This window comes from Phytophthora parasitica, assembly GCF_000247585.1.
Source record: "Phytophthora parasitica INRA-310 unplaced genomic scaffold supercont2.25, whole genome shotgun sequence".
Classification (NCBI taxonomy): Eukaryota; Oomycota; class Peronosporomycetes; order Peronosporales; family Peronosporaceae; genus Phytophthora; species Phytophthora nicotianae.
In genome coordinates, this window is record NW_008649011.1 from 783,247 (window position 1) to 806,838 (window position 23,592).

The 23,592-nt window shown below is 51.9% G+C and overlaps 8 protein-coding genes across 9 annotated transcripts; 5 read left to right on the forward strand and 3 right to left on the reverse strand.

Annotated features, from left to right (window-relative positions):
- The first annotated feature begins 1,883 nt into the window (after positions 1-1,883).
- Positions 1,884-4,102, forward strand: PPTG_11930 (hypothetical protein). Its single transcript, XM_008907185.1, has one exon. It carries the CDS (start codon positions 1,946-1,948, stop codon positions 2,966-2,968), a length of 1,023 nt encoding a protein of 340 aa, XP_008905433.1. The 5' UTR covers positions 1,884-1,945; the 3' UTR covers positions 2,969-4,102.
- Positions 2,874-4,748, reverse strand: PPTG_11931 (hypothetical protein; the record flags this gene model as incomplete). The annotated part of the gene is made up of 3 exons (XM_008907186.1): positions 2,874-4,241; positions 4,299-4,365; positions 4,425-4,748. 3 exons carry the CDS (start codon positions 4,746-4,748, stop codon positions 3,061-3,063), a joined length of 1,572 nt encoding a protein of 523 aa, XP_008905434.1. The 3' UTR covers positions 2,874-3,060.
- Positions 4,749-4,939: 191 nt separating this feature from the next.
- Positions 4,940-5,863, reverse strand: PPTG_11932 (hypothetical protein; the record flags this gene model as incomplete). Its single annotated transcript, XM_008907187.1, has 2 exons — positions 4,940-5,612; positions 5,673-5,863. 2 exons carry the CDS (start codon positions 5,861-5,863, stop codon positions 4,940-4,942), a joined length of 864 nt encoding a protein of 287 aa, XP_008905435.1.
- A 198-nt stretch (positions 5,864-6,061) lies between these two features.
- Positions 6,062-8,365, reverse strand: PPTG_11933 (hypothetical protein; the record flags this gene model as incomplete). The annotated part of the gene is made up of 4 exons (XM_008907188.1): positions 6,062-6,155; positions 6,229-6,738; positions 6,806-7,011; positions 7,082-8,365. The coding sequence occupies 4 exons, from the start codon at positions 8,363-8,365 to the stop codon at positions 6,062-6,064; spliced, it is 2,094 nt and encodes a 697-aa protein (XP_008905436.1).
- A 282-nt stretch (positions 8,366-8,647) lies between these two features.
- Positions 8,648-10,334, forward strand: PPTG_11934. 2 transcript variants are annotated; one of them, XM_008907190.1, is made up of 8 exons: positions 8,648-8,834; positions 8,898-8,953; positions 9,020-9,099; positions 9,164-9,262; positions 9,340-9,428; positions 9,508-9,621; positions 9,709-9,779; positions 9,851-10,334. In XM_008907190.1, exons 1-8 carry the CDS (start codon positions 8,722-8,724, stop codon positions 10,291-10,293), a joined length of 1,065 nt encoding a protein of 354 aa, XP_008905438.1. In that variant the 5' UTR covers positions 8,648-8,721; the 3' UTR covers positions 10,294-10,334. The 2 variants fall into 2 exon arrangements, with proteins under 2 accessions (XP_008905438.1, XP_008905437.1); XM_008907189.1 differs by having other exon boundaries at positions 8,898-9,099.
- PPTG_11935 (hypothetical protein) lies at positions 10,326-11,594 on the forward strand. The gene is made up of 3 exons (XM_008907191.1): positions 10,326-10,991; positions 11,062-11,251; positions 11,339-11,594. Exons 1-3 carry the CDS (start codon positions 10,405-10,407, stop codon positions 11,402-11,404), a joined length of 843 nt encoding a protein of 280 aa, XP_008905439.1. The 5' UTR covers positions 10,326-10,404; the 3' UTR covers positions 11,405-11,594.
- Positions 11,595-11,974: 380 nt separating this feature from the next.
- PPTG_11936 (hypothetical protein) lies at positions 11,975-17,648 on the forward strand. Its single transcript, XM_008907192.1, has 2 exons — positions 11,975-12,192; positions 12,313-17,648. Exons 1-2 carry the CDS (start codon positions 12,151-12,153, stop codon positions 17,428-17,430), a joined length of 5,160 nt encoding a protein of 1,719 aa, XP_008905440.1. The 5' UTR covers positions 11,975-12,150; the 3' UTR covers positions 17,431-17,648.
- A 170-nt stretch (positions 17,649-17,818) lies between these two features.
- PPTG_11937 (hypothetical protein) lies at positions 17,819-23,578 on the forward strand (the record flags this gene model as incomplete). The annotated part of the gene is made up of 5 exons (XM_008907193.1): positions 17,819-17,903; positions 17,976-18,622; positions 18,689-18,847; positions 18,916-18,999; positions 19,070-23,578. The coding sequence occupies 5 exons, from the start codon at positions 17,819-17,821 to the stop codon at positions 23,576-23,578; spliced, it is 5,484 nt and encodes a 1,827-aa protein (XP_008905441.1).
- Positions 23,579-23,592: the final 14 nt, after the last annotated feature.

Here is a 23,592-nt window from a genome sequence, read left to right on the forward strand (position 1 = left end):
CCGATTTGGCCGGACACTTCTAACAATATCTCGGCTTCTAGCCTGAGTTGGGAGCTGCTACTTTGATATGTTTTCTCTATTAGGCTTACAGAGGTGCCACTTGTGTTAACAACTTAGATTTCAATGTATCTGACAGGGCAGGTATACAAATTCAAGGTTTGGGCACCAGCGTCCAATTATTAAGACCACATCCTTTTATGACGAAAATAGCACTTTTATGAACAGACCATAAAAACTTCTATATTAAAAGTTAGTACTTAGTCAGTCCACCTTTCTTCTTAATCACCGCTAGACAGCGGCGGGGCATGGACTCTATCAGCTTCAGCAAGTAGTCTAGCTGAATGGAGTCCCATGCAGCCATGATTGCTGCCTCCAGATCAGCGACGTTTTGATACTGGAGGCCATGTGCCTACACCTTGGCCGCCATCGCCGACCAGACGATAATCGATGGGGTTGCAGTCAGGCGAGCGAGCTGGCCAAACCATGGTGTTGAGTTGCATCTCCTGCAAGAATTGCTTCGTTTCATGCGAGGCATGAATTGAAGCATTGTCTTGCTGAAATACGAAGTCAACACCGTAGTTAGCGTGAGCGAAAGGAAGTAGGTATTCAGATAACGTGTAAATATAGCCACCTGAATTCTGACGCCCACGCAAGATGGCCAGCTCACTCTTACCTGCTGCGCTAAAAGCGCCCCACACCATGACGCTCCCTCCGCCATTTTGGCGACCCAGATAAGACTGTGCTGGCTGGCGCATGCCCCGCCAGTAATATTTGAATCAGTCAGGACCATCTAGATTAAAATTCTTTTCATCTGAAAAAATTGTATAAATCTAAGTTTCTAAAGAAAGCAAATATTGTCAGAATACGAAATAGCAGCAAAACCTTATATGACAAGCTTACCTGGCTTCAGTATGCGGGCAACCTTGTGCGCTGCTGTGAGGGGGAGCGTGCGGTCCGTCTTGGTGTAAACCAGATGGTCCACACTCTGCAGAACCCGCTGGATCGTCCTCACGGACGCCTTGATGCCGAGCTTGGTCTTGAGCTCTGCGGTGAAGAACTCGCCTGTCGCCGCGGCACGCACAAGCTGCCGCAGCTCTCGTTCCGTCAGTGTTGGTTACCGCCCAGCCCTTCGCTCTCCACCGCTGTCTTCTTTCGGTCCCCCGCTCCGCCTTGAATGCGTTCCGGACGGACGTTCGGGACCGACCTGTCTTCCTAGCGATCTCGTGCAGAGAGACGCCTCTACAGTGGAGACCGACGATAAACCAGTGCTCTTGTTCGGAGAGGGCCTTGCCGTGGCCCATTTGAAAATGAAAGTCTCACAGCCTCATTAGCCTCTAGCTACCCGCTCGTTTCCGCCAACCATCTACTTATTTTGACCATCACTCTTTTAATATAGAAGTTTTTATGGTCTGTTCATAAAAGTGTTATTTTCGTCATAAAAGGATGTGGTCTTAATAATTGGACGCTGGTGCCCAAACCTTGAATTTGTATACCTGCCCTGTCAGATACATTGAAATCTAAGTTGTTAACACAAGTGGCACCTCTGTAAGCCTAATAGAGAAAACATATCAAAGTAGCAGCTCCCAACTCAGGCTAGAAGCCGAGATATTGTCAGAAGTGTCCGGCCAAATCGGGGGTCTTAATGATTTGGCGGGCACTGTAACATTAATTAATGTATGTCAGTATGCATTATTCGAAAGGGCTAAATCTGTAAATATTATTTAGTATCATTCTGTGTACTGCTGCCGTTCGGCTGTGCTTTTCCTTCCGCTACCAGTACTGTAAAAAGGTGGGGTCTGTATACTTCCGGATTATATCCGGTTTTATTGCGACCTAAAATTTGTAAGTTTTAAAAGTGTAGTCCACATCACACAAACTTTGAACGGCTCCATCCGAAAGCAGTCCGGAAAAACCCGTCTGTATAGCGTCGTGGAAGTGAAGCCATATGAGCGACTCTGTCGATACTCTTCAGGACCTCACCTCGTCCGATGTCACCAGCGACGCACTAGCGCTAAACGTTACGGAGCTCCCTCCGCCCCCACCTCGTACTAATGTCCCTAGTGGGACGAAGCGCAAACGCGTGGTACTGTCCATCCACGACAAGCAGCAGGTTCTGCAGCGCCTCGAGAGCGGTGAGCAGCCTATTGCAATCGCGCGTGCCTTCGGCATCAGTCGCCAACAAGTGTCGGACATTAAGAAGAACAAGGAGCGGATCGTGGCCTTCTGCATCGACGCCAAACACATGTCGACACTCAAGCGCAAGACACTCAAAGCCACGTCCGAGTACCATCCGGGTGTGGAGCAGGAACTCTATCGCTGGCTAATTCGGCAGCGTAAACTGGGCCGCGCTGTCACAACAGAGTCTCTGGCCACGAAAACCACGGATCTCTTCATGCAGTATTCACCTGACGACTCTCACATGTCGCTCAAAGCCACTACCAATTGGCTCAGACACTTTAAGAAAGCTCACGGTATTAAATCACTCACGGAGGAGGAGCTGCAGCAGCTGCCGGAGCAATTTGTGCCCGCGATGGACATGACACGACCCGGAGATGTGGCCGCAGCATATTCACAAGCTTCCGCAACGGAAGCGACTATCTCGACGAGCTCGATGACACCAACGGGGAATTATTTTTCCTCGATTACTTCAGCGACACATACTACGGTAGCTCAACCTGTTAACGTGCTATCTGGGACGACTCCGACTATGCCAGTACCACCTGCGCCATCGACTGCAGTTCCGATGGCACATATACCTGCTTCGATGGATGTGAATGCGTACATGCACATCATGAACACTCAAGCTGTGGGTGCTCCTGCCGACTCGTTGCAAGCTACCGTGAATACGGCGCAACAACTGAGTGTCCAACTCGCGAGGTTTGAGCGCGACATGGCGATCAAATTGGACTATTTAGATGAACGCGTAGCCAAGCTGTGCTACCTGGTACTCCCTACGCGACTGGGTTAACCCTTGATGACAGCAGTGTGGTCCGAGGAGGTCTGTTCAAAGTTGAATCAAGAGTATGGTACGTGTTGTTTAACTCGCCTGGTAGAAGAGATCTACTGAGCTTTGGCTGGGTCGGTGAAAGACTTGGCCATAGTAGCTTTCGCTCGTTTCTGTGCCATCTGCTGCTCCTTGGTCGAAGCACTAGGCGATGGAACCACCTCGTCACTATAACTCTGGTTATTGCTGCTGTTCTTCGAGGACCCGACAGTGGATCGAGTCTGGGGAATGAAGCCCAGCTCATCCATCGGAAGGCCGTACTCGCTCATCTTGAGCTGCATGGCTATGGCAAGTTCCTGCTGTAACTTCGTGACTTGGGCCATTTCCGTTTCCAGTTCACGCAGATCTTCAGCCTTATTGGCCATGATGTCCTCAAGTCGGCCTTTAACGCGATCTACTATAGCTGGGTCCAGCTTGGCATGAAGCAGAACCTCGTTGAGCTCGGCATCCTTTTGTTCGAGTTGAAGCGTCAGCGCACCCATCTTTTTCTCGAGTAGCAAGTTCTTGAGACCAGCCTTCTGTTGTACATCGTAGATGCTGCTGTGGAACTGGGTCGTGAGCTCCTCCAGTTCTCGAGATACTTGTGCTGCGCGCTGCTGCAGCACTTCGAACTCCCACGAAAGTGTGGCGTATTCCTGTTCAAGCACCAACAACTGGGCCTTCGCGGTACGCAGCTCCACCTTCTCTTCCTGGTACACGCAGATATTCTTCCTAAGCTTCTCCACGTCCAGCAGAGCTCGCTTCAAAGGCTCCGACATGCGCTTGTTCTCCTGGGAGATCTCGAACATAAGCTTTTCGTCTTGTGCTTCTTTCTTCTTCATCTCGCTCACCTCTTCTTTAAGTGACTTTATCAAATCGAGATTGTTGTGAGTGATATCGTTGTAATAGTTCTTGATCTCTCCAAAGGCTTTCTCGTGAGCTGTCATGAGCTGCGCGATATGCAGATTTTTCCGCTCTTCGATCTTCTGTGTGTCTTGCTTACGACGAGCTTCCAGGTCGTCGCGGAAGGCCTTGCGTTTACGTTCATACTTCTGCTGAAGCTCCTTAGCATGTCGCTCGAACTCTTGACGTAATATCGTGATACGTCGATCTTGCTCCTGTTTGAGTGACTTGAGATAGTCCTGATGTGACAGCTCGATCTCTTTCAAGTCGAACTTCAGCCGACGTTTATCCGTCTTCAACTCACGCTCGTTACCGCGATAATCGTCTTGGGACAGCTTCAACGATTGCTCCATTTCTACGGACAGAAGAACTGTTAGCTGGAGTTGGTAGAAAGGTACGGCGATAGATTCACCTTTCTTGAGCTTCGTGATTTCATTCTGATGTTCGTACAGCAAATGCTTCACACGCTGCTTGTAGACCTAGCAAAACAATCGACGCTCAGCTGGTTGGTTCAACACTGCACTTTGTAGTTGCGTACCTTGATCTCGACCTGGTGCTTCTCCTCCAGATCCTGTCTTTCTCGCTCTTTGTTACGCAGTTCGGCCTTTCGATCCTCAAAGTTCTTCTTCTCCACGATCCAAAAGTAGTTGATCTTCTCTCGCTGCTGTTGGAACTCGTTGAATGCCTGCTCCTCCTTTCGAGTGAGCTCCAGCAGAGCCTTCGCCTGCTTTATCAACTCCAGCCGCTCAGCCTCATTCTCTCGCTCGGCGTCGTTTACTTCAGCCGCTCCTTTCTTACTGGCGCCACCTTTTCCCTTCTTCTCCTTCTTCTCCTTCTTGCCTTTACCCTTCTTCGGCCCCATACGCGCTACTGTTGGTCACTTCAAGCCTTTGGTGCTTTTGCGTAGCTCCTCAAGTGCCGTGTCCTTTCGTAAAAATGCGATCCGACTTTTTACGCTAGTAAAAAGTTAAAGTGGACATTTTATTAGAGAAGATGGACGTCGGAGGACATAACTTCAACTTGTTAGCAGTCGTGGTTGCTATAATTTTGTTCTCATGCCTCCAGTGGCTTCGTAGCGACAGCGAAGAAGCGCTTGAAATTGAAGATCATGCGTCCATCGCATTGCTTCGGGTATGCTGCAACGATCAGCTCGCGGTACTTGTGCTCGAACTCCGAGGCTGCCGTGGACGGATCAGCCAGAGCCTCCATGAACGGACGAAGTCCAGTAGAGCCCACGAAGTCCGCGACGGGGTTGTCCCCCTCTAGCACTTGCGCATACATCGTTGCCCACATGTCTAGCTCCATATCCTTGTCGATACTTTTGAAAAGCTCATAGTAGAAGCCAGGATCACGCTCGCAAGTGACCCAACGCACATCAGCAACACGATCCCAATGACCCACTTGCTTCGCAGCTTCAGCGATCAACTGGTGACTCGGTTGCAGGCGTGTATCTGGAATCTGAAAGGCGAGGGTTCCTCCAGGCTTCAGGAAGGAGAACAACCGCGGTAGGAGCTGCTTGTGGCGCTCGGAACTCACCCAGTGGAGTGCAGCATTGGAGAAGATGAGATCCACTGGCTTGTCCGGCTGGAAGCTCTCGAAATCAGCTTCCAGGTACGCGCATTGCTCGGTTTTGACATTATCATCGACACTATGCTCCTGCTTCGCACGCTCCAGCATTGAAGCCGACGAGTCTACGAACGTCACACGTGCCCTTGGCCACCGTTTACTGCAGCATTCGCGTTAATTATGCAACGGAACAAGGGGATATTTGTGTTTAAATACTTACAAGAAGGAGGGGGCCATATTCCCCGTGCCAGCACCCAAATCTATGATCTCCACTACGTCATCGTCTCCACTCGACGCGGTCGATGGCAGCTCTCGGACGCGCTCCAGTAGCTCGAGCGCGGGGCGCAGTCGGACTCGCTCGAACTTGAGATACTTCTGCGGTTGCCACGTTTGAGCCGCACGATGCGCCATTGCCGAGAATGAAGGCGATTCTTCGGTCTGGTCGGTCTCTTGAACTTGTGGGAATGATGAGTATCCCTCGAGAAAAAATCAAACATAGAGAATGGCTCGTAAATGAGAGAATACGAAGCTAAGCTACTCCGTTGCTATGGTTCGATTACTTTCTTGACGATGCGCTCTGCTTCAGTAAATACACAACTTCTACCAGCTTTACTCGATAGTGAAACCGGTTACTTCCATTTGGATCACGAGGGATAACGCGATTCGCAAGTCCTTTTCGGTGTCGTACCGGGGCAAGTCGATGCTGGGGTGGACAAAAACTCACGTTAGATAACCCAACCAAGTCATTACAAAAACCAGATTTAAAGCAGACGTACCGGTTGAAGCACGTGTGCGCTCGCGGATACAGACACTCGTCAGCACTGACGCACTGGATCGCGAACGGACAGATACGTCCATCATTCATGGTCAGCGCCTTGAAGCCTTGCACTGGCACCCGAGCCGAACCGGTCGTGAACTGCAGCAAACGCGCCTTCTGCTCGTTCGAGAATTCATGCACGATATTCCAGAACCAGGCGATCGCTCGCTCGTCGCGCTCCCCCACATAAATAGTGTGAGTTTTCCAGTCCATCACGTCGATGTCGGGGATTCCACAAATCAAGAGCTCCAACTCCTGGTGATCAAAAACCGAGAGTAGCTCCTTGGGAATAATCGAGAATAGACCTTGCATCAATGAGCCAAGTTGCTGAGAGATGCTGGTTGCGACGATCCACTTGAAGCGCAGAGTAATGTACTCCATCTTGTTCTCGTCAGTGACGGGAATATTCGAGCCATTCGGCACCAAGTCCACCACCTTCGTCTTGTCGGACATTTGGTCAACATTAACCCTGCAGAAAATTAAATTTCGGTTAGAATTCCACGAAAAAAAATTAAGGAGAGATGAAGTCTACGTACGTGAAGTCCAAAGCCAACGATTCAACGCCTGTGTTGTCTCGCAACCACTTCAAATTCTTGTACAAGTCGTTGTCCACGAATTCAAGGTCCGAAAAAGTAATAGGAATCCCGAGAATGTGTTTACACACCGGAAGTGCTAGGTGTGCGTCGATGAGAATCCCTTCGAAAAGTGCTCTTCCGATGAAGCGGCCGATAGCTTGGTAGTACTGCACAACAGAAAAAAAAACAAAGTGAGTATACGCTTCTTGCACAAAATTTCACGAGCGTAAAGCGTACCATCAGGTGGTCGACACTGGCTTCAGCGGATGCAGAGTTGATCATGAGGCCATCCCCGTTTCCGCATCTGTAAAATAGACCCGTCGTATCGTCGAATACCTCCTTCGTCATAAGCGTAAACCACTCCCGCACCAGTCCACCAGCGTCAACACCTGGCTCGTTCGCAAACTTGATTCGAAGCGATTGATGCAGTTGATCCGGCGTCGCCCACAGTAATTGTTCGCACGAGTTATGAAGCAAATTATCCCGTTCAATTTCCAACAGCAAGTGTCCGTATTCCCATGGCACCTCCATAGCTGCTGTATGTTGTACAAACCACGCGTGCTTCTGCTGAAAAGGCAGCGATCCGACTTGTTCCAGCTCATCCTGTGAAAACTCCGAGCTGTCCGAGCCGCGCGTCGCCAAAGCTCCTTCTGCTGCCTCAAGAGACAATCTCCCCGTTGGATTCTTGGGCGACACGACAATCCTAGACACAATTCCGACCGAGTTGACACTTCCATTCGACAGAATGGAGTCACGCAATGACGCTGACGACTGGCTGCGTAGACTGTCGAGATTGCGCAGACTTTTAAGCGCCTTACGGTCCATATAGTGCTTCTTCCTGACCCAGATCAGCTCTCCATCGTCGTTGCGTTGACGAGACCACTCGTGTCGACGTCGTGCTGATTGTTGTCGTAGATTGAGCACACTGAGCTTCCGTTTGAAGAATTCCCTGTTAATTTTGGCCGTCGATTTGGACCTAATGGACCGCGACGGGGTCGCCCTGTTGACTGCACTGCGAGTGAGCGGGTTCTCCTTCTCATCCATGTAGAGAACGTATTTGGTACTGGACGAGGCCGACGACGGGGCGTTGCTGTGCTCGCTGGTTGACTCGTCGACCGCCCTGGCTGTCTTCTCGATCATCTTAAAGGAGCGGTCTGTACCGCAAAGCATGCAGGTGGTGTGAGCGTCGTAGCTCTTGAAGGAGCAGACTTCGCACTCCCACAGATTGTTCATGTCCTGGTCGCTAGCGATCACATCCTGTCGTAGCATAGTCTCCGGCAGTGCCTGTTGGCGCAGGAAATTGGCTTCCATCTTGTGCTTAAAGAAAATGTTGTAAATGAGGCATGTGAGCATCATGGCGCCGATCACGAAGTAGAACATGAAGTTGTAGCTGTCTGAGGATTCTGCTAGGCGTCGACTCTCATGCCCCACGAGTCGCTGCGCCGCGCTCTCTGTAATGCACAGCAGCATCGTTATTGTCCCTGTATTGAATGCAGACCCATCTCTCCAGAACGCGCGCATATTTGGTCCAAGCGGGGGAATCGAGGCTCTCGACTCGCCACACTACGCCAAACACGCGACACGAACTCTGGCCTGGTATTTCACGCAGAGGCCGACGTCGATTGCTGACACTGTCCTGCCTGGTCGAGGCTTTCCCGGCACTGCGGGTTGGGGAGCCGGTTTCCGACCTGCGCAGTGGTCTCTTGTAAATACCGGAATGTTGTTCGAAGAGAAAGCGTTGCTGAAATCAGTAAAGTGACAAAAGGTGTGTATAATGCAGCTGTACTCTACCCATTTCTGGCAAAAATGACAGTTTTATTCACAATCTATGTCATTTTTAGCCGTTACCAACACACGACACAATTGCGCTCCGGATCATGAAGGGGAAGCGGAGACCGACGACGAGCTTTTCGCTGGGCGCGCTAGCCACATCGGCAGCTCAAGTGCTGGCGCCCAACAGCTTGCAGTTCAATGAGCACGAGTTCCAACGGTAAATTTTCTGGCAGAGGTTTGAAGGTGCAAGAGAGGTTGACGATCGAGCTGACGCTGGCAGATCGCCCAAGGAGGCGCAGGACGCGGCGCGAGAGGCAGCCAAGCTAGTGAAGCCAGGTACCTGCAGCTGCGGTAGATGCGGAATAGTGACTGCTAGGTGGGTACTGAGATTGATTGACGCAGGCGACTTGATCTTCATCACCACGAGCGGCCTGGTCTACTCGGTTGGGAGATATTTAACCGAGAACGCGTACGATCATGTGGTGAGCTAAGAGTGATGTTCCTCGTGTTTGGTGAGCGAGTTTTAATGCGTGAGGTGGGCGGCAGGTGATTGTGCTGGATCAAAACACTGTGCTTCATGTGGGGATGCCATCTGTCAAGTTGATGCCGTTGGAGCGGCTGCTTCTGCCTCAACGACAACCTGTGGTGCGTTTTAAGAAATGATCTATTATCCGGATAATTGATCTCTTAAGTGGTTCACCCTCTGGGTGGTTTTTGGATAGGTGCTGCGCGTCCCAATGTCGGAAGGGGAGTTACAACTATTTCTTCGCTGTGCTAAGCAGTTGATCGGTTGCAAGTATGATGTTGCGAGGTATGTGCGGAAGTTTCCAAGCTTAAAAAAACTACTTTCGTATTAGAAATATTTAACCTGAGGTGGCATGTTCATCCAGGGCGTACCAATTAATGTTGCGACTAGCTCTGAAGCGCGTGACTGGATCTACACCGCTCCCGCGATTGCCCCTTGACGTCAAAAGCAACGCCTGGATCTGCAGCGATTCTATCATGTACGTATCTGCTGTATATCCTACGACAATGATGCAATTGCTTCAAATATGGACTGAACGAATGTCATGTACACATGGAATGGATAGTGTATTGTTGGCAGGCTGCTGCAAGGGATTTCGAGAAGCTTTGGTGAAGGCGAGGCAAGAGACTGATCTAGGTTCGTTTGTATTAAGCGCTGCTCGTAATCGCTTCCTTGCTAATTCGCCTTGCTCCGATATCTTGCTATAGACATCTTCACGCTTGGCAGTGCGTCCATGACTGACTTTGAACGGATTCGGCGCATCGAGCCGAGCATTATTTCGCGTGTACCATTGCCTGTTGTTAACTACACTCTCGCGCCACGCAAACGGTCATGGCGGGCATACGTTCCAGAGGTGGTTCGGTTCGCACAAAGCATGCAGGCTGGGACGTTGAAATGGCCTCTGCTAGCACCCGAGATCTTCCCCACAGTGCACGAGTTCGCTGCCAGCATTCCCCCAACGTCGTGGCCCGTAAAGCGCAAGATTCAAGTGCTAGGTTACGTGATCGTGTTCCTCCTGATGCTTCGACGTGGACTCACTGTAAAGCGAGTACTGTTGCGCGCCGTTGAAGTGCTTATGTTGCGGTACGTGGCGCACCACGTCATGCTGCACTTGCAGTCGTCCCCCGCTTTCGGCACTGCTAGACTATAGATTTACCCAAAAAATGTCGATAATAGATCCGATTATCCCTAGTTTTGGCGAAAATATCGCTAGAAAAATTGACTTCACGTCATGTGAGCTGAACATTACAACAAATCGACCATGACCGTGGAGTTGAGTCAAGCAGCGCAGGTAGCCGGCGCAATCCCCTCGGGTGGGTTATGCCTGCTGGTGATCGACCAGCAGGTTGATTTCCACCCGGGTGGATCACTCGCGATTCCCACAGCGAATGAGGATGCGGCGCGTATCGCGGCGTTCATTCGCCAGCATTCGGACAAGCTCAAGCAGCTCGTGCTAACACTAGACTCGCATCAGCGCTACCACATTGCGCATGGGATCTTCTGGGAGAATGAAGAGGGCAAGTCGCCTGATCCATTCACGCTCATCACGGCTGAAGACGTCGCTGCGGGCGTGTGGAGACCTCGCGATCCCAGTTTGAAGGAGTATGTGCTGGCCTACACGACGGCACTTGAGGCTAGCGGCAAGTTCACGTTGTGCATCTGGCCTGAACACTGTCTCATCGGCTCGCCTGGACATAACATTGTGCCGAACGTGCTTGCTGCGGCGATGGAGTGGACGAAGGCGTCGCTCAAGCCTGTTCAATACATCATGAAGGGAAGCAACTCGTTCACGGAGCACTACTCGGCGCTCAAGGCCGAGTTCGAGCTGTCTTACGATCCCACAACAAGGTACGTTGCACTTCAGAATTTACGCGTAGCAGTGTACGGTGCTTACATGTTGCTGTTGTTGTTTTTCCAGCTTGAACCAGGCGCTGGTAGACACTCTCAAGCTCGCCGACAAGGTGGTCGTGTGCGGCGAAGCCATCTCACACTGCGTGAACTACACGGTGCGCGACTTGGCGGATGCGTGGCCCGCGGAGCGGATCCACGACTTGGTGATCCTGACTGACTGCGCGTCTCCCGTGCCGGGCTTTGAAGAGGCTGGCGAGGTAACAATTACCACCATTTCTTGCCTCTTGCTGTTGCCGGAACTGACTTCTGCCACTCTCTGTTATGTTTTTCCCGCTGTGATGCAGGAGTTTTTGCGCGACATGGCTGCTAAGGGTCTTACACTCACCACCTCCGACAAGTTCACGGCGTAGGTGCCGAGTTGCTAGCTGTCGGCTCAAAGATAGTAAATTGCCTTGAACGCGTTGCAGCGGACCCTTGTGTATCTAGTGTCGTTCATTTCGACTTATGGCAAGCATAGTATCCATCAACAAATGCTCATTTGCTTCAAAGTAAAATTTGCTTATCTGCATGGCACGTCCGTTTCAGCCGGCAACCTCCGACATACGTGGCAAAAGGATCCCATCCCAGATAGCTACCCCTCTCAAATCCGCTCTAAAAGAGCATATAAGCGCGCTTAAACTGCTTCAACGACCGTTATTCTTACCACACTGCCACGACGAGGTTCGGTTGTCACCCGCTTCCCAAGAGCTATATTTACGCTATTGCAAACACTAACACATACACGACTCACCTTGCACTGTTGCGCCGTTTTAGCGTCGCTTTGGCGTGAGTTCGCGTTTTGGGCCAGCCATCGGACAGAATGGGTATCATCGTTTCAGCAACTTGACTTGAACACTTTCGTACCCATAAAAAGAAGAAATGAGTCCTTAAGCGCGCTTGACAATGTAAACCTCTCAAAACACTTAGATTTGGGCTAAGATATTTTTCGCCCCCTCAGGGAGCCGTGCGGCCGGCCACAGTCGTGAAACGGAGGAAGAAGCGAAAGGATCCGAAGAGCGCGCAACGAGCGGCCTCCCCCCCCTCCGCCAGTCCGACAAGACACCCTACAGACACGAATTACAGAGGGCGTAAGCGGTAGCAACAGACCCGAGGCAACATGGCGCAAGATCTCCCCATTACCTTCGGGGAAGTGCTCAACGTAAGTCGCCAATGCAGAATTCATTTCCCTCTAATTTTAGATACAACTTCAAGATAGAGGGGGAAAGCATCACAGTAAGCAGGTAACTAATATCTCTGTGTTGTATGCGTCTGCCTGCAGTTGAGCACCCTGGGTGTGAACCTAGACTATGTCAAGTTTGGCACGACGACGATGGAGTCGGACAAGTTCGTGTGCGTGTGCGAGCAAGTGAACGGCCAGGCCAGCGTGGTGATCGTGGATATGGCGGCAGGTAATACGGTGCAACGTCGCCCCATTAACGCTGAGGCGGCCATCATGAACCCCGTAAGCAAGGTGATCGCTCTGCGCGCAGAGAACCAGCTGCAGATCTTCAACATGGAGCTGCGCGCCAAGATGAAGAGCCACCTCATGAACGAGGCCGTGGTCTTCTGGCGCTGGATCTCCGTCAACACTATCGCTCTGGTCACTGCTTCAGCCGTGTATCACTGGAGTATTGAGGGCGACTCGCCCCCAGCCAAGATCTTCGACCGCCACGCGAACTTGGGCGCTGGCACTCAAATTATTAGCTACGAGGCCTCTGGCGACAACCAGTGGATGCTTCTGGTCGGTATCTCGCAGGGAGAAGGTGGCCGTATCGCTGGCAACATGCAGCTCTACTCGATGGAAAAGAAGGTGAGCCAGGTGCTGCAGGGCCACGCCGGTGCCTTCGCCCAGATGAAGCCTCCTGGAAGAACAGATGACGCTCAGGTGCTCGTGTTCGCCGGTACGAAGGGCAGTGGAGAGCCCATGCAGCTCTTTATCATGGAGGTCGGACGTGACCGTGATGCCCCCGGTGGCGTCTTCCGTCTCCCGCCTGCCCCGATCCCGTTCGCTGCTGATGCACAGGCTGATTTCCCTGTGTCAATGCTGGTGAGTCCTGGCGACGATGTCGTGTACATGATCACCAAGATGGGATACCTCTTCCTGTTCGACGCGCACACGGGCAAGCCTGTGTACCGTGCTCGTGTATCCCAGGACACGACGTTCGTCACGTGTCTAGAGTCCAAGTCCAAGGGTATGCTGGGTATTACGCGTCGCGGTCAGCTTCTGCACTTTGCCATTAACAAGACCAAGCTCGTGCCGTACGTGGTGAACACGCTGCGTGACTCGCAACTGGCGTTGGCTTTGGCTACACGTCTGGACCTGCCAGGTGCTGAAGAACTTTACTTCACGGAGTTCAACCGTCTCGTTAGCGTCAATGATATCCAAGGAGCAGCTCGTCTGGCTGCTGCTTCTCCGCAGGGCGCGCTCCGTACGCCGCAGACTATCCAGAGGTTCCAGAACATGCCTGCGCAGCCTGGTCAGCCCCAGCCTATCCTGCAGTACTTCAGCGTTCTGCTTGAGAAGGGCACGTTGAACAAGATGGAGTCTATTGAGCTGGCTCGCCCCGTGTTGATGCAGGGTCGTGGTCAGCTGCTCCAGAAGTGGCTGTCGGAGGACAAGCTGGAGTGCTCGGAGGAACTGGGTGACCTGGTTGCCCAGTCCGACACCACGATGGCTCTGTCGGTGTATCTGCGTGCTGAGGTACCGGAGAAGGTGATCAACTGCTTCGTGCAGCGCGGAGAGTTCGATAAGATCGTGGCGTACGCTGTCCAGACCAACTACCGTTGCGACTACACGTTCATGCTGCAGAACTTGGTGCGCGCTAACCCTCAGGGTGCTCTGGACTTCGCCCAGAAGCTGGCGGTCGCCGAGAACGGCCCTCTGGTGGACGTCAACGCAGTTGTGGACATTTTCATGCAGGTGAACCGCATCCAGGAGACCACTGCTTTCCTTCTGGAGGCTCTGAAGAACAACCGACCTGAGGAGGGATACCTGCAGACGCGTCTGCTGGAGATTAACCTGTTGGGTGGCTCGCCTCAGGTGGCTGACGCTATTCTGTCGAACAACATGTTCACGCACTACGACAGACCGCGCATTGCTGCTCTTTGCGAGAAGGCTGGTCTGTTCCAGCGTGCTCTGGAGCACTACACGGAGCTGGCGGACTTGAAGCGCGTCATTGTGAACACCCAAGCGATCAACCATGAGTTTATTGTGACGTTCTTTGGCACCCTGACCAGCGAGGTCTCGATGGAGCTGATCAACGCTTTGATGGCTCACAACATGCGCCAGAACCTGCAGATTGTGGTGCAGGTCGCCACCAAGTACGCTGAGCAGCTGGGCGGCAAGGAACTGGTCGAGGTGTTCGAGAAGTTCAAGTCGTTCGACGGTCTGTACTTCTTCCTGGGCTCGATCGTCAACTTCTCGCAGGACCCGGACCTTCACTTCAAGTACATCGAGGCGGCTACGAAGATGGGCCAGTTCAAGGAGGTGGAGCGTGTTTGCCGTGACTCTTCTGTGTACGACCCTGTCAAGGTGAAGGAATTCTTGAAGGAGTCGAAGCTGCAGGACCCGCGCCCGCTTATCCACGTGTGCGACCGCTACGACTTCGTGGAAGAGCTGACGCAGTACCTGTACTCGAACAACCTGATGAAGTATATCGACGTGTACGTGACGAAGGTGAGCCCGCAGAAGGCCCCTGTTGTCATTGGTAAGCTGCTGGACCTGGACTGCAACGAGGACTACATCAAGAACTTGCTGAACCAGATTGCACAGTGTCCCGTGGACGATCTGTGCGAACAGGTTGAGAAGCGCAACCGTCTGCGTCTGCTGCAGCCGTGGCTCGAGACTCGTGTGGCTCAGGGCAACACGGAGACTGCGACGCATAACGCTATCGGTAAGATTTACATCACGCTGAACAAGGACCCGCAGCAGTTCCTGATCAACAACCAGTTCTACGACTCGGAGATTGTCGGTAAGTTCTGCGAGAAGTTGGACCCGGCGCTCGCTTACCTGGCCTACCGTCGTGCTGGTGGCGCCTGCGACGACGACCTTATCCGTGTGACCACGGAGAACGGTCTGTTCAAGGATCTGGCTCGCTACCTGGTGGAGCGTCAGGACCTGGACCTGTGGGGTAAAGTGCTTGTGAAGCAGGAGGAAGGCGAGACGGAATCTCCCAGTCGTCGTGCTCTGATTGACCAGGTCGTGCAGACTGCTCTTCCTGAGACCACCAACCCCGACGAAGTGTCGACCACTGTGCGTGCGTTCATGAACGCTGAGCTGCCGAACGAGCTCATTGAGCTGCTGGAGCGCATCGTGCTGCAGGGCACGGACTTCTCGACCAACAAGAACCTGCAGAACTTGTTGATTCTGACGGCTATCAAGGCTGGCAAGGAGAAGGTCATGGACTACGTGAACCGTCTGGACAACTTCGACGGTCCGGAGATCGCTCGCATTGCTGTGGGCGAGCAGTACCAGCTGTATGAGGAAGGTTTTGTCATCTACAAGAAGACGAACCACAACGTGGATGCTATTGGCGTGTTGTTGGACTACATTAAGGATAACGAACGTGCCTACGAGTTTGCTGACCGCTGCAACGAGCCCGAAGTGTGGTCTCGCCTTGCCAAGGCTCAGCTGGACCAGGGCAAGGTGCACGACTCATTGTCGGCGTTCATTAAGGCTAACGACGCTAGCTCGTACGTGGACGTGATTGCTGCGGCTGAGCGCATCGAGAACTACAACGAGTTGATCCCGTACCTGAAGATGGCGCGCAACACCGTGAAGGAGCAGTACCTCGACACTTCGCTGATTTACGCTTACGCTAAGACAGAGAAGTACGGCGATCTTGAGGAGTTCATCTCGTCCCCCAACGTGGCGCAGATCCAGAACATCGGTGAGCGTTGCTACAATGAAGGCATGTACAATGCGGCCAAGCTGTTGTTCCAGAACATTAACAACAACGCCAAGCTCGCCATTTGTTACGTGCGTCTGGGCAAGTTCCGTGAGGCTGTGGACGCTGCTACGAAGGCCAACTCTGTGGGCACGTGGAAGGAGGTCAACTACGCCTGTGTGGATGTGAACGAGTTCCGTCTCGCTGGTCTGTGTGGTCTGCACATTATCGTGCACCCTGACCACCTTGAGGAGCTGATCTTGCACTACGAGAAGCGTGGCCACTCGACTGAACTGCTCAAGCTGATGGAGCAGGGCCTTGGTCTGGAAGGCGCTCACGCTGGCATTTTCACGGAGCTGGCTATTCTGTACTCCAAGTACTTGCCGTCCAAGCTGATGGAGCACATCAAGATCTTCCACTCGCGTATGAACGTGTCGAAGATTCTGCGTGCCTGTGAGAAGGGTCTGCACTGGGACCACGCCGTGTACCTGTACAAGGAAGACGGCCAGTTCGACAATGCTGTCCGTACGATGGTTGACCACCCCGTGGCGTTCTCGCACGATCTGTTCCTAGACTGCATCCAGAAGGTCCGCAACCAGGAGATCCACTACAAGGCGATCAACTTTTACCTGGAGCAGCACCCGCTTGAACTTGTGCGCCTCCTGCAAGTGCTGACCCCCAACCTGGACCACGCTCGTGTCGTCCACCAGCTACGCAAGTCGAAGAACCTGCCGCTCGTGGCCGAGTACCTGAAGGACGTGCAGAAGGAGAACCTGTCAGCTGTGAACGAGGCTCTGAACGAGATTCTGGTGGACGACGAGGACTACCAGGCACTCCGCGACTCTGTGGACGCGTACGAGAACTTCGACCAGATCTCGTTGGCCCAGAAGCTAGAGAAGCACGAGCTTCTGGAATTCCGTCGTATTGCCGCCTACTTGTACCGTAAGAACAAGCGTTACCCGCAGTCTGTGAAGCTGTCGAAGGCCGACAAGATGTACAAGGATTGCATCGACTGTGCCAGTGACTCGGAGGACCCGGAGCTTGCCGAAGATATCCTGCGTTTCTTCGTGTCTGTGCACGACAAGGAGTGCTTCTGCGCAACGTTGTTCACGTGCTACAAGCTGATCAAGCCGGATGTTGCTCTGGAGCTTGCTTGGCGTCACGGCTACGTCGACTTCGTCATGCCTTACATGATCCAGTTCGTCAAGAACTTGAACGACAAAGTGAAGGTGCTGGACGAGCGTACGCAGACGCAGCAGGAACCCGAGACGGACGCGCAGACGCTCGACCCGGCGTACGGTATGGGAGGCATGCAGCCGATGCTTGCCATCGCCCCTACGGCCTACAACGACCCGTCGGCACAGTACGGCATGGGCATGGCTCCCGGCATGAACATGGGAATGGGTATGCAGCCCAACATGGGCATGGGAGGTATGCAGCAGAACCCGTACGCTAGCAGCCAGAGCAGCATGGGCAGCAACCCGTACGGCAACAGTGGTTACCAGTATTAAGTGACTGTCGAAGGTGAAGACAGAGGACCAAGGAAGGAGAAGCAATGGGCTGTTCTTAGTTTACATACGTGACCTCAGCGCGCCTAGAAACTGGTTGGTTAAGAGTGATTGTCGCGTGCTTAGGCTAAGACACTAGATATGTTTTCATTTCGTACTCTCTCGTTCACTTTACTTTTTTCGACGTCTTTATAATAGTAGGTAATTCACACTTCATAGCAAAATGCTATATGAAGTATGAATGACGATGAAGTTGCATAGCGGCACGTTTTTGATTGGGCTTTCATGTTGAAGTGGCGACGACCGCACGTTTTGAAAGGTCATAATTTTCAGATATCCTCGAAGATACGCTATTTGAGCACCATCCGCCATGCCGCGTTCCACTGCATCTATGAGCAAGGGCGACGATGTCGAGGAGTTTGAAGACGCACCGGTGGAAATTCTGCCCAAGGAAGTCCGACTCGCTGAAGATGCTGGTAATTTCTCTGTATATTCATATCTTTCTTGCATACAACTGCTTATCCTTTTTCATTTAACGTTTTTTTTAGACGATACGCTGCCCAATACGTTGGTGATCACCGTGTTGCAAGCCCGTCACCTTCAGCCTTCTACATTTCGAGATACTCTTAGTTGCTACGTCAAACTGTCATCGCTGGGGGTCGAGTACAAGACCAGCGTCATGACCAAGACTCGAGAACCTCGATGGCACGAAGTCTTCGCTTTCCGAGCTGTAGACTGGACCACAGGAGTGACCGTGTCTGTGCGAGACCGGCTGCCAATCAAGATGCACTTCATTGGTCAGGTCGTGATCTCTTCGGCCGAAATTGCTGGTCTGCCGGGGATGACCACGCAGCGCTGGTTCCCACTGCGAGATAAGGGCGTAGCAGGGCAATTAACTGGAGCAGAACTGGAGCTCAAGGTGGCCTTGGTGTACACGAAAGCTAATGACCAAGAGCTATTCCAATCTGGATCAGCTGCTGCGGAGCTGGAGCACGGGGCTGTAGGTGCGGGGCTTGCGGATTTACTGGTAGGACAGGAGGACGAGACTGAAGAAGAAGTGGATGCTCGGGCGAAGGCTCTTCTCCGACGGGAAGAACAAGAACGGGAGGCTCTAGCTGCCGTTGCGTCGCTGAAACCAGGAGATTACCAGGTGCAAGTGCATATCATCGAAGCAAGGGATCTCAAGGGAGAAAATGTAAGTTTTACATGCTGTCTTGAATCTCTCGCGGTAATTGTTGAGACTTCATGTTGTTTGATCTAGCTGAGCGGCACGTCGGATCCGTACTGCCAAGTGGACATCATGGGTGTATCAAAGAAGACATCGACAAAATACGACACACTGGGCTGCGTCTTTGATGAAATCCTGTTCTTCAATTTCCCGAATATTGGTCGTCATGAGCTGCAAGAGGCATCGATAAAGGTAAAACTGAGTCCGAGAAGCCTGAAAATTTCGTTGTAGTCTAATTTTATTGCTTCTTGATTGATCAGATCACCGTCTACGACAAGGAAAAAGTGCTTAAAGACAACTTGATCGGCATCTACCAGCTCGACTGTCTCTCTGTATACGCTCAAGTACGTCGACACTTGCTTATTTTTCCAGTATCCTCTACAATAAACTGACGTAGACCAATCTTTCATCTAGCCTCACCACGAGTTGTACCGCCAATGGATCGCTGTTCATGACAATTTGAGCGCGAAAGATCGAGGAATCCAGGGATTTCTCTTGATTAGTGTGGTGCTACTGGGGCCTGGTGATGCATTGCGAGTGCATGACCGTGAGGCTGAAGTCGAACAAGAACTTGCCGAGGCTGCAGGCGAAAACCTACCGGACGATAGTGACCAAGCGACTATCTCTCCACTTGTTCTGATTCCTCCCGCTATCGAGCTTAAGCTACAGTTTCTGGTAGTAAGAGTACTACGAGCCGAGCATTTACCTGCCATGGACACGGGAGGACTGCTGCTCGGAGCTGGCATCGACGCGTTCGTACAAGTTGTATTTGCGGCTAACTCACCGTGTAAAACTTCGGTTGTGACCGTAAAAGGACGTGGGAATCTCACCCCCGATTTCTATGAAGAGCTCTGGCTGCCTGTACGGATCCCTACTTTTTCGAGACACATCGGCATCTCGATATGGGATCGAGACCTGACGTCTCCGAACGAACTGGTCGGTGTGGCTTCACAAGATTTCCAAAAAGTTCCAGCTGAAACTGTGGAGAACTCAGCTAATTCAAAGTCACCGGAGAGTCCACAGAAAACAAGATTTATGCTTGGGGACAGTGACGATGAAGATTTTGAAGAAGAGCTGAGTGACACTGCGTTGCGAGAGAAGCTGGAGTTTGAGGAAGAACAACACAGACTTCAGGCGACTGCACCACGTTGGTACAATCTCTATGGTCCTCCCTTACGGGGTACCAATCCAAAGCGGAAGCAGCTAGTATCTCGACACCCTGAACTTGGTTCGACCTATCGTGGTCGCATTCTAATTTCCACAGTCCGAGTTGAGTCGCCTAGACCAGAAGATGGTGAGAAAATGCACGCTAAACCAATGTCCGCAGAAGAGCGTGAGCGGTTGGATCGGAGTACGCCCAAGACAGTCAAGTATATGCTTCGAGGAGCGTTGTACTGTGGCGTCGATCTACCTAGAAGTTCATCAAGTGCGCTAATTGGAGGACCCTCCCAAGTTCGAGTCTCGCTCTTACTGGGACCTTATACCATCACGTTCGAAAGCCAGCAGGTTGCAAAGGATGGCACTGCCACGTTCGAGCAGTGCTTGGAGCATGGATCTGCGTTGGAATTACCAGCAGATTTGACTCAAATTCCTGACATTATCGTCACTCTTAGTCGGTCTGTTGGAGTTGCAAGGAAGGAGGAGTTCGTAAGTGTAAGTTTTGCGCGTTTCCGAGCAGAGAAATTATTTGATAGTGGCTTCACTGCAAAATGCCAGTGGGTTGTACTTCGAGAAGAGATATCTCGTCGCCAGACACGACATGCGCTTGAGAGGACGCAGAATCCCGGAGTACTTCTGCTTCGTTTAGGCTTTGGACGAGTGGAAATGGCAGCGAAACATCCATGGATGAGCGAAGGCGACAGTACCGAGCTTTTTGCCCCATTTCGGTTCCCTCGAGTACATCGGGAGATACGCGTGCACATTTTCCAGGCTCGTGGACTCGAGTCTCCGGTTCATGTGGCACGTGTGCCCAGTCCTGCGGTAAATGTTCGCTGTTGTGGCCATCAAAAGCGTACGATGGTGTGCCAAAACACACCAGCTCCTCTTTTCTACGAGTCTCTAGTATTTCTCTCAAGTGCTCCAGCTTCTGACGTGGTGTACACTCCCGAGATCGTATTACAAGTGGAAGATGCGAGTGGAAATGCGGCTGGGGCTCTGGGAGAATTACGCTTGTCATTGGCCTCAGCTGTGCGGTCTGTCGCCACTGCTGGATCACCGAAACCACGTTGGCACGAGTTGAAAAAGCCTCGAAGTCGGTCTTCCACTTCTGTGAGTCTGCTACTAGCAGAACAAGCTGGAAGTGGATCAGCAGGGCAATTACTGGTTGCGATTCAGTATATCGACCACACGGGATCAGCTCCGCCTGGAATTCTTCGTCCCCCAGCCCCAATCAGACCGAAATATGTGGAAGCGAACCTGGATATTGTTGCTCTCGGTGTTCGACATTTGAAGGCACTCAGCACGTTGGGAATTCGACGACCTCATGTTGAGTTTGAGCTTATAGGAGGCTACTTTGTTGACGGTTCCAGTGTGAAGCGTACTCAATCTGCAACGGGATCCAGCAGCAAAAACGCGAACTTCTTGGATCGTATCGTTGCGCTTGTGAAGCTTCCAGTTGACACACTGTACGCACCTCAACTACAAATTCGAGTATGTGATTCAACACTAGGAGGTCTACGCAAGACAACGTTGGCTTCTTGTATCGTAGATCTAGCGAGTAAACTCCCGTGGAGTCCAACGTATCGGGTGGAGATTGCGGCTGGCTCTGGGTCTCAGTTCCGAAGTCCATCCAAACGCAAGACAATTCAACAGAATGAGGGCACGAAATCTGGTGCAGAAGAGAGCGAGATGAAGTATTTGTTTGATGAAGGTCAACCTGAAGAGGAGACGGAGTATCCACTTGACGATGGCACTGGCGTCGGAGATCTCGTCCTCCCGTCGGTGTTACAGTCTCATGCACGGGTCAGTAGCAGTAAAATACTGGAAGATACCGATCCTGCCGTGATAGAACAACGTCGTCGAGAACAAGAGCGGCGCTACAGTGCTGGCAAGGCAGCATTCCTGCTCTCCCATCAGCCTTCTAGTGATCGACAAGGGTCCGTTCTTGGCTCACCAAGGAGTAGCAATCGCGATCAAGAGCAGCATCGCGCTCCCTACCTTCGAGGTCGCGACTGGTGGATTTCCCAGTATGGTGGCGAAGAGCTCGAGAAGTATTTTTCCAGCCCAGCTCTTGAAACTTACCAACTCAAAAGACCCGTACTCTCACGTCCATCGCTGTTCAGTTTCGAGCGCGTGAAGGTACAACTCCGTGCTGGAGTCTTCAAAGGACGGATCACAGTGATCGAACGGAGAGCTAAGAACGAATCTCGATCACAGGAAGAGGAGCGAGCAAAACAAGAGCATCTCGAGTTGCGACGACTTCAAGATGGACCTCAACGCGTGGTCGTTCGAGTTTACATGCTTCGAGGACAAAGCTTGCAGGCCAAGAACGCCAATGGCTATTCCGACCCGTATCTCCGTTTAAAGCTGGGTAGTAATCGGATTAGTGATCGCCCGAACGCTTGTACCAACACGTTAAAGCCAGAATTTTTCCGCATGTTTGAACTAGAGACAACTTTACCCGGAGCTTCGCAACTTGATATCAACGTTTGGGATCGAGGTCTGGTCACGGATCAACTGATCGGGTCTACAACGATTGATCTAGAGGAGCGTTGGTTCCATCGTGAGTGGCAGGAGATCGGCGAAGGGAAGCTAAAACCTATTGAGTATCGACATCTGTACGTCCCACACAATCGTACTACATCACAGGGCGTCTTGCAGCTATGGGTGGATATCCTAACGACTCAAGAAGCAGTTCGCATTGAGCCTGTGGATATCTCACTACCAGCTCCAAAAACATTTGAGGTTCGTGTGGTTGTGTGGAGAGCTGAAAATGTACAGGACCAAAGCCAAAGCGAAATCAACGACTATTTCGTTAAAGCCTGGATGGAAGGTGCGGGTGACTCTGGTAGTAATCGAGCGGAAAGTACCGACACGCATTGGCGTTGTTCGAATGGGAAGCCATGTTGGAATTGGCGTTTGGTCATGAAAACCGAGTTTCCTCCTCGATCACCTGAACTCGCGCGTCTTCATATCCAGCTATGGGATAAGGACGTTCTCAAGTGGAATGACGTACTAGGAGAGGCTCAGCTAGACCTGTACAAATGGCTGCGTCGAGCTTACGAAACGAATCGCTCGGTGGCACCTTTCCTAGAGCTCAAGCGTCTAGCACGACAGTCCATTCTTCCAGGAGAGACACTCAGTGAACCCACTGAAAAAGGGAATACCGGCAATAGTCTTGACAGCAGTAGCGAAGACGAGAACGATGCTGTTGTCAAGCTGCCACGTGAAGATAATGCTTTACTTGGAGAAAAGAGTCCTAAGAAACCTCGACAACGCATCCAGAAGCGTCGAGAGCCGACTTTAGCGGAGCGTAAGCAGCAGAAAGATGAGGCTGATGCGGAAGCTGCACTCAATGGTTTGCTTGATTTCATGGGACTTGGTCGATTACCAGACGATGCAGAGTGGATCCCAATCTTCTTTACAGACCGTGAAGCTGCAGTGTCTATGGAAATGGGCCGAATTGGAATCTCAGTACAAATTGTACCAGAGGAGGAAGCCTTGGCGTCTCCGGTTGGTAAGGGTCAAAATGCCCCCAATCTTAACCCGTATCTGCCTCCACCTGTGGGGCGAATGCGGCTGACGGCCAACCCGATTGCTATGCTTAAGGTGCTTGTGGGGCCAAAAATGTGCATCCGTCTATCGATCATGTGCTGCTGTGTCGGGTGTATCTTGTTCATCTCGGTCTTCGGAGCTACAGTTATGAGCACACTCACGTACCTTCAAGGTATGGAGGCAAGACATTCTAGCATAAGAACGCCATAGAGCAGAATAAGTCA

Coding starts and splice junctions, on each gene's coding strand:
- PPTG_11934 (XM_008907189.1), top strand. CDS start 8,722: ATGAAGGGGAAGCGGAGACCGACGACGAGCTTTTCGCTGGGCGCGCTA. Junction 9,263..9,339: donor TGCCTCAACGACAACCTGTG/GTGCGTTTTAAG, acceptor GTTTTTGGATAG/GTGCTGCGCGTCCCAATGTC. Junction 9,780..9,850: donor GAGGCAAGAGACTGATCTAG/GTTCGTTTGTAT, acceptor ATCTTGCTATAG/ACATCTTCACGCTTGGCAGT.
- PPTG_11930 (XM_008907185.1), top strand. CDS start 1,946: ATGAGCGACTCTGTCGATACTCTTCAGGACCTCACCTCGTCCGATGTC.
- PPTG_11936 (XM_008907192.1), top strand. CDS start 12,151: ATGGCGCAAGATCTCCCCATTACCTTCGGGGAAGTGCTCAAC. Junction 12,193..12,312: donor CCTTCGGGGAAGTGCTCAAC/GTAAGTCGCCAA, acceptor GTCTGCCTGCAG/TTGAGCACCCTGGGTGTGAA.
- PPTG_11935 (XM_008907191.1), top strand. CDS start 10,405: ATGACCGTGGAGTTGAGTCAAGCAGCGCAGGTAGCCGGCGCAATCCCC. Junction 10,992..11,061: donor TCTTACGATCCCACAACAAG/GTACGTTGCACT, acceptor TTGTTTTTCCAG/CTTGAACCAGGCGCTGGTAG. Junction 11,252..11,338: donor GCTTTGAAGAGGCTGGCGAG/GTAACAATTACC, acceptor GCTGTGATGCAG/GAGTTTTTGCGCGACATGGC.